This window comes from Ovis canadensis, chromosome 17 (assembly GCF_042477335.2).
Source record: "Ovis canadensis isolate MfBH-ARS-UI-01 breed Bighorn chromosome 17, ARS-UI_OviCan_v2, whole genome shotgun sequence".
Lineage (NCBI taxonomy): Eukaryota > Metazoa > Chordata > Mammalia > Artiodactyla > Bovidae > Ovis > Ovis canadensis.
The window spans coordinates 54,670,263-54,679,365 of NC_091261.1; the positions used below are offsets into that span (position 1 = coordinate 54,670,263).

Consider the following 9,103-nt stretch of genomic DNA (forward strand, 5'->3'; position numbering starts at 1 on the left):
CCCTGCAGCAATGTTTAGGTGTTTTCTTCCTTTCTGTACTATAAAATATGTTTTATGGACTTTGGCATATTCTTATGGATGCCACATTTGATAAATTAACTAGATAACAATACTGTTCCCCAGGGATTTATACTCTGCATGGCAACATCTTTAAAATACAACTTGTTACTAGAATAATATGGCATATAAATGCATTTCAGTACCTTAAAACCTTTACTATTGTTTTGTACCCTCTGTAAATGGACCTGAAAGCTCTCTTTAGTTATATAATCAGTATAGCCCACGTTTCATGTGTTTGCATATCTGGAATCTGTCCTTCCCTTTTTGATTAGAATACCTGGATTTTCTTTAAGAGAATTGACAGTGTATGTAATGCATGCATGATCAGATCATCATTCAGGGTACCCTGCCAGGAGTTGGCTGAGATAGTCCAAAATTTAAATTTTTAATGGACTCCTTAGTACAGAAAATCAAACGTAGCTTTTGTTCTCAGGTAACATCTTGCTGCAAATATTAATTAGTTCCTTCTATATAGCTTACCCAGAATAGCTTTAGTTGTTGTCACTTCTTAATTCTAGTTCACTTCTCTCTTAACTTGATCTATCTGGTATCCTCTCAGTATATTTAAATGATACCTTTAAGTGATGTTGCTGAAGCCTGCAAGTATAGCTGTAGATTCAGGGCAGTGAAAAGTCATTCTACCAGTGGCTTACTTACAAAATCAGTTTTTTTTCATAACCTCACCAATTACCTTTTATCTATTAGCATTAATCTGGAAAGAGCTACAACCCTGAAAATAAGTTTAGGGCTATCTTGGAGGAATATGAGGATTTAAAACTGCAGATACTTCTAAAGCACCCACTACTTTGTGCCCTTCAGTGGGGAATCCCATTGCTTACCCAAAGAAACTGTTTCTTCCATGAAGGATATAGTTACTGATTTCTGAATCCCTAATGCTTATGCAGGGTCCAAAGTCAAGAAACTTGGAGTGAAGAATGATGACTCACAGAAGGGCAGAGAAAGCTTGCATAAGGAAAGAATTTCAGATATTTGCTATAGTCTATCCCCTAAACTTGGAAAATGTCATGAATATGTGTTTTGTCATTGATGTTCCAAGGAAGATACATACACATAATAAAGAATAAACATACTCTGTGTCCCACTCTCCAAGGTTTATTAGATTTTAAAGGTGCTGTGTTGTGTGATGCACATTCACATTCAGCCTCCTCCAGTAGAAGCCAGAGATGTCAGTGTAATGTTGGAGATGTAAATCAAGTACTGTGTGAAAGGATATTGCTGGATTGGGTTTGATCTTAAATGGAAAGTTTTCCAGGTGAATGAAACTGAGCAAAAATGAATAGATTTTTGTAAGCAAAAAAGAGTTAACAATTGAATCTCTGGCTTGAAAATCTACCTAATTCCTCTAACTCTGCCCTAGCCCCAGAAAAGAAAGATGTTCCTGAGACTTTCAGTAATAGTTAATATTTTTCAGGAACATTAAGGGAACGATAATTCTGATGTTTTACAGTGTTTCACAGGAATTAGATATTTGAGGGGAAAACGACAAAGTCATTTGTGAACATGTAATAGATTTTAAAATCCTAAATGGAATTATAGCAAAAACTCGATCCAATAATGGATAGTTTTTATTTCATTAAGTCATGACATTATTTAGTGTAGCAGAATGTTAGTAGTGAACCCAATATTTTATTACCAACAGGATCACTGTATTTTTCATAATATTAATGTGCCCAGCTACATTTTTACATCCTCTTTGTAGTTAAGTACAATCGTGCTAATTCTGAATAATGAAATGGAAATAGGAGTTACTGAGGAATAATATGAAGGTTTTTCTGAAGAAAAACATGTGAGGGAAGCCCCCTAGTGTCCTTTAATCTTTTCTTTTTAATATGCAGTATGCCAGATGTTGGGAGACTCAGCAGCCATCCTAGAAACTGAATTCCTCTTGAGGATGGAAGCCATCTGCTTAAGTGTGGTAGAGAGAGAACAGTGATGTGGCTCTCTGGTAATGATGGAGCTGCTATACCAACCCTAGACTACCAAGTCTGGGCATCTTTTTACACAAAAGAGAGGTGAACTGTCTTGTCCAAGTCTTTTTTGTTGTTGGGAGGAGACTTTGTTCTGTTATATGCACCTGAATCTGATCCTAATTAAAACATATTAGGATGCTTGGAAGATTTAATATTAAAAAATGTTTTTGTAAAATTAATCACTACTGTGGGGGAGAGGGGAAGCCATGAGTATTATCTCAGTGTGCATAGATAAATCAGTTGATGGGCTATAATTCCCATAGATGATTTTAAATTATTATTAAATTAGAGATAGAAGTTAAATCCTTTGTAAGTAGTATGTTCCAAAAACAAAAATGTCATACTTGATGATAAAACAGTAATTTAAACAGTATACCTTTAAATTAAGAACATTTAAATTGAGCATGCTCATCAATTTTATTGATCAATCTAATGGCAGTTCTAGTCAATATGTGAGAACAAAAAGTTGTAAGGAATTGGGGTTTCGGGTAGAAACAAAAATCCAATTGTGTGGAGTTGTCATTGTCTATTTAGAAAAACCAAAATGAACTATAGGTAAATACTTAAACTACAGGCTTTAAGGCAAGATGTTTTGTACAGCTCTGAAAGCTGGCAGCTTGACTGTGAGCACAAGCAGACCTCTACATCTCTGTGCTCAGATTAATCTGCCCTTAAAATATCTGAAGGCAGTTTGCAAATCAACAAAAAGTTTCAACAAACCTTAGTTGAAATGCAGATCAGATTCAGTCATCCTTACCCTATTTCCCAGTCTAAAAGTGGACACCTTTTTCTGGAAGTAAATATATATTCAGAGCAGAGTAAACATATATTCCCGTTCTGCTGTTTTCCTCTATTTCTTTGCATTGGTCACTGAGGAACGCTTTCTTATCTCTTCTTGCTGTTCTTTGGAACTCTGCATTCAGATGCTTATATCTTTCCTTTTCTCCTTGGCTTTTCACTTCTCTTCACAGCTATTTGTAAGGCCTCCCAGGAAAGCCATTTTGCTTTTCGGCATTTCTTTTCCATGGGGATGGTCATGATCCTTGTCTCCTGTACAATGTCACGAACCTCAGTCCATAGTTCATCAGGCACTCTATCTATCAGATTAGTCCCTTTAATCTATTTCTCACTTCCACTGTATAATCATAAGGGATTTTATTTAGGTCATACCTGAGTGGTCTACTGGTTTTCCCTACTTTCTTCTATTTAAGTCTGAATTTTGCAATAAGGAGTTCATGATTTGAGCCACAGTCAGCTCCTGGTCTTGTTTTTGTTGACTGTATAGAGCTTCTCCATCTTTGGCTGCAAAGTATATAATCAGTCTGATTTCAGTGATGACCATCTGATGATGTCCATATGCAGAGTCTTCTCTTGTATTGTTGGAAGAGGGTGTTTGCTATCACCAGTGCATTTTCTTGGCAAAACTCTATTAGTCTTTGCCCTGCTTCATTCCATATTCCAAGGCCAAATTTGCCTGTGACTCCAGTGTTTCTTGACTTCTTACTTTTGCATTCCAGTCCCCTATAATGAAAAGGACATCTTTTTGGGGTGTTAGTTCTAAAAGGTCTTGTAGGTCTTCATAGAACTGTTCAACTTCAGCTTCTTCAGCATTACTGGTAGGGCATAGACCTAACAGAAGCAGAAGATAATAAGAAGAGGTGGCAAGAATACACAGAAGAACTGTACAAAAGGGATCTTCAAGAACAGGATAATCACGATGGTGTGATCACTCACCTAGAGCCAGACATCCTGGAATGTGAAGACAAGTGGGCCTTAGCAAGCATCACTACGAACAAAGCTAGTGGAGGTGATGGAGTTCCAGTTGAGCTATTACAAATCCTGAAAGATGATGCTGTGAACGTATTGCACTCAATATGCCAGCAAATTTGGAAAACTCGGCAGTGGCCACAGGACTGGGAAAGGTCAGTTTTCATTCCAATCCCAAACAAAGGCAATGCCAAAGAATGCTCAAGTTCAGTTCAGTTCATTTCAGTTCAGTCACTCAGTCGTGTCGGACTCTGCGACCCCATGAATCGTGGCACGCCAGGCCTCTCTGTCTATCGCCAACTCCTGGAGTTCACTGAGACTCACGTCCATCCAGTCAGTGATGCCATCCAGCCATCTCATCCTCTGTCGTCCCCTTCTCCTCCTGCCCCCAATCCCTCCCAGCATCAGAGTCTTTCCAATGAGTCAACTCTTCGCATGAGGTGGCCAAAGGACTGGAGTTTCAGCTAGCATCATTCCTTCCAATGAACGCACAAGACTAATCTCCTTTAGGATGGGACTGGTTGGATCTCCTTGCAGTCCAAGGGACTCTCAAGAGTCTTCTCCAACACCACAGTTCAAAAGCATCAATTCTTTGGCACTCAGCTTTCTTTATAGTCTAACTCTCACATCCATATATGACTACTGGGAAAACCATAGCTTTGACCAGATGGACCTTTGTTGGCAAAGTAATGTCTCTGCTTTTGAATATGCTATCTAGGTTGGTCATAACTTTTCTTCCAAGGAGTAAGCGTCTTTTAATTTCATGGCTGCAGTCACCATCTGCAGTGATTTTGGAGCCCCCCAAAATAAAGTTTGACACTGTTTCCACTGTTTCCCCATCTATTTCCCATGAAGTGATGGGATAGGATGCCATGATCTTTGTTTTCTGAATGTTGAGCTTTAAGCCAGCTTTTTCACTCTCCTCTTTCACTTTCATCAAGAATGCTCAAACGACTGCACAACTGCACTCATCTCACATGCTAGTAAAGTAACGCTCAAAATTCTCCAAGCCAGGCTTCAGCAATATGTGAACCATAAACTTCCAGATGTTCAAGCTGGTTTTAGCAAAGGCAGAGGAACCAGAGATCAAATTGCCAACATCTGCTGGATCATCAAAAAAGCAAAAGAGTTCCAGAAAAACATCTATTTCTGCTTTATGGACTATGCCAAAGCCTTTGACTGTGTGGATCACAATAAACTGTGGAAAATTCTGAAAGAGGTAGGACTACCAGACCACCTGATCTGCCTCTTGAGAAATCTGTATGCAGGTCAGGAAGCAACAGTTCAAACTGGACATGGAACAACAGACTGGTTCCAAATAGGAAAAGGAGTACGTCAAGGCTATATATTCTCACCCTGCTTATTTAACTTATATGCAGATTACATCATGAGAAATGCTGGGCTGGAAGAAGCACAAGCTGGAATCAAGATTGCTGGAAGAAATATCAATAACTTCAAATATGCAGATGACACCACCCTTATGGCAGAAAGTGAAGAGGAACTAAAAAGCCTCTTGATGAAAGTGAAAGAAGAGAGTGAAAAAGTTGTCTTAAAGCTCAACATTCAGAAAACAAAGACCATGGCATCTGGTCCCATCACTTCATGGGAAATAGATGGGGAAACAGTGGAAACAGCATCAGACTTTATTTTGGGGGGCTCCAAAACCACTGCAGATGGTGACTAGCCATTAAAAAGACGCTTACTCCTTGGAAGAAAAGTTATGACCAACCTAGATAGCATATTCAAAAGCAGAGACATAACTTTGCCAACTAAGGTCCGTCTAGTCAAGGCTATGGTTTTTCCTGTGGTCATGTATGGATGTGAGAGATGGACTGTGAAGAAGGCTGAGCACCCAAGAATTGATGCTTTTGAAGTGTGGTGTTGGAGAAGACTCTTGAGAGTCCCTTGGACTGCAAGGAGATCCAACCAGTCCCATCCTAAAGGAGATTAGTCTTGTGTGTTCATTGGAAGGAATGATGCTAAAGCTGAAACTCCAGTCCTTTGGCCACCTCATGCGAAGAGTTGACTCATTGGAAAAGACCCTGATGCTGGGAGGGATTAAGGGCAGGAGGAAAAGGGGACGACAGAAGATGAGATGGATGGATTGGATCACCGACTGGATGGACATGAGTTTGAGTAGACTCCAGGAGTTGGTGATGGACAGGGAGGTCTGGTGTGCTGCGATTCATGGGGTCGCAAAGAGTCAGACACAACTGAGCGACTGAACTGAACTGAACAAAGAGAAATCCAAGCTCAGATCATTTCACTGGTCATTGCTATCAAACATTTGATAGAAGTAATACCAATTCTACACAAACTCTTTCAGAAAATAGATGACAAATCTTAACTCATTTTATGAAGTTAGTATTACTCTGATTTTTTAATAAAAGATCCTACAAATGTTCTTTATGAACACAGATGTAAAATCTTCAATATTAGTTAATTTACCCTGAAATAAGTAAAGGGTAATACAAGAAGATAAACAGGAGCTTATCTTGGGAATAGGAAACTGATTCAGTTTCAGAATTCAATCACTAATTCATACTTGAATAACTAAAGGAAATCACATGATCACATCAATAGGTGTAGTAAAAGCATCTGTTCAAGTTCCACAGCACCCATTAAAAAAACAAGCAAAAAAAAAAACACCTCAGCAGGACTTCCCTGGTGGTGCAGTAGATGAGAATCTGCCTGTTAGTGCAGGAGACACGGGTTTGATCCTTGATCCAGGAAGGTTCCACATGCTGCAGAGCAAATGAGCCTGTGCAGCACAACTATTGAGCCCATGCTCTAGAGCCTGTGAGCTGCAACTACTGAGCCCCCATGCTGCAACTACTGAAGCCCATGCTCCTAGAGCTTGTACTCCACAACAAGAGAAATCACTGCAATGAGAAGCCCTCACACCACAATGAAGAGTACCTCCACTCACTGCAACTAGAGAGAGGCTGCACAAAGCAACAAAGACTCAATGCAGCCAAAACAAATTAAAAAGAAACCTCATGCGTAGTGTTACAAAACAAAAAACAGCAAATCAGGAATAAAAAGTCGCTTCCTCAAACTAATGAAGCACATCTGAAAAAGGTGTATAGTTAATGTAAGGGTGAAAATGAATAGCTTCCCCTAAAATTGAGAGCAAGTCAACTGTATCCACTTTCACCACTCTGTTTCAACATTGTACTAGAAGACTTAGCTGACTTCATTAGGCAAGAAAGAGAAAAGGATAGAGATTAGAAAGAAAGAACAACAGCCATACTGAAAGACAGCATGACTGTCATCACTGAAACTCCTAAAACTTTACCAAAAAAAAAAAAAAAAACCCACCATAAGTCAATTTAGCAAGATAGCAAAATATAAAAGCAACATTCAGTTGATGTATGGCAAAACCAATACAATATCGTAAAGTAATTAGCCTCCGATTAAAATAAATTTATATTAAAAATAGAAATTTTTTTAAAAATACATAAAATCAACATTCAAAACTCAGTTCTGTTTTTACATACTTGGAATATACAATGGGAAGTTTGAGTTAAATGCACCACTATTTATGACAGGATCAGAAAACATGGAATAATTAAATGTAAGTCAAGTGAAATGCTGAGAACAGCAATGAAGAGGGGAGTAACAATGACCTAGATACTGAAAGGATGTTCCCTGTTAATGGATTGGAAGATTCAATGTTGTTAAAGTGTCAGTGTTCTCCACACGGATTTTTACTTTCAATCCCTTTCCTATCAAATTCCCAGGAAGATCTGTGAAAACTGACAAACATCCTGAAACATGTGAAATAGCAAAGGAACTAGCATACTCACAGTTTTCAACAGGAAAAACAGTTCAAAACATACACTATTTTATTTCCAGGCCTATCATAAAGTTACAGTAGCTATAACAGTACGGACTTCTGAAAGGACAGACATATCAACTAGTAAAACAGAAGAGAGTCCTGAATAAAACTACCCACTACATAGTGAACTGATTTTTGTCAAAATTACAAAAGCAATTCATTGGAAAAAGGATAGTCTTTAAAAAAAAATGGTGCTGAATCACTTGCACATCTATTTGAGAAAAATGTATATGTATCTTGGTCTATACTTAACCATATACAAAAACCAATTTTCTGAGGAGTATACTAGAGGTTGAGCTTCATCCAGCTAAAAGATTGATGGTGAGCATTTAATATATTTAATTTCACATCTAAGACTAAAATGAGGGTTGAGCAGATGGAAGAATACTATACAGAAATATTTTCTGGTAAAGTAAGAACACGAGTAAGCATAGAAAGAGGAAAGAGAGGGTTGGGGAAAATAAGATACTTCCATTAATAGGAAATCAAAGGATACCACTTTAATTCTTAGGCTGCTGATAATAAAAGGTGGAGAAACACGAGATTCGGAACACTAGAAGATGATATAGAAGTAACTGGAACAAAAATATGAAGCCTAAATTACAAAGGAAATTACTTGAAAGAAAATAATGCAACACAGGAAAAAAAAAAGTAAAGATAAATAGGTTGCACTGAAATAACAGGGAAGGGCAGGAGAGAAACCATTTATGATGGTAGAATTCCCATGATAAACAGAAGAAATGATGAAGTTGGAAGATTGTCTTTAGGCAGCAACTATAGTAAGGATTGTTTCAGGCAGAAATTAATGAATGCTAAAACTTGTAAACAAAAATGTTACAAGGAACAAATACTTGTCTCAAAGTATTTTCCTCGCGGATATTTCTTAATTACAAAAGTATTATTTTTAGATTGAGAAATTTCAGAAATTAGGAAATATTTTTAGGTAGATGATGGTTAAATACAATGCTAAAACGTGTTTGAAGGAAAATGCATAACTTTATTAAGAAAAAGGTTGAAAACTAATTATCTAGCCTTCTATTTTAGGAAGCCACAGAAGCAAAGCAAACTCAGAGAATGTAGCAGGAAGGCAATAAGGAAGATCAGAAATTGATTAAACAGGAACCATACGTACAAGAGAGAAAGTACCACAGAAAGTTGATTATTTGATTAATTCACTTCTGATCAAGAAAAAGGAAAAAAAATACCTTGCCAGTAACCAGTATGAAAAGGGATATCACAACAAGATTTTACATGAAAGAAAATAAATGTATAAGAAGGTTATGTGATAGGCAAACATATTTGACAGTTTAGATGATAAGGACAAATTCCTTAGAAATCCCAACTTATTAATAAAATGAGCAAAAGAAATAAAAAATTAGTACTAAATCTATTGAAGAAATTGAATCCAAAATCTAAAACCTTCCACAAAGAGATTGAAGCCTAG

The 9,103-nt window shown here is 37.5% G+C and overlaps 1 protein-coding gene across 4 annotated transcripts in view; it reads left to right on the plus strand.

Moving 5' to 3' along the window:
• Nucleotides 1-1,157, plus strand: part of ZNF268 (zinc finger protein 268) — a 36,429-nt gene extending 35,272 nt beyond the window's left edge. For all 4 annotated transcript variants that reach the window (XM_069557333.1, XM_069557336.1, XM_069557334.1 and 1 more), the window contains one exon: nt 966-1,157. In XM_069557333.1, the coding sequence (XP_069413434.1) occupies nt 966-1,108 (143 nt within the window). In that variant the 3' untranslated portion in view covers nt 1,109-1,157. The remainder of the gene's footprint in view (nt 1-965) is intronic.
• The last annotated feature ends 7,946 nt before the right edge of the window (nt 1,158-9,103 follow it).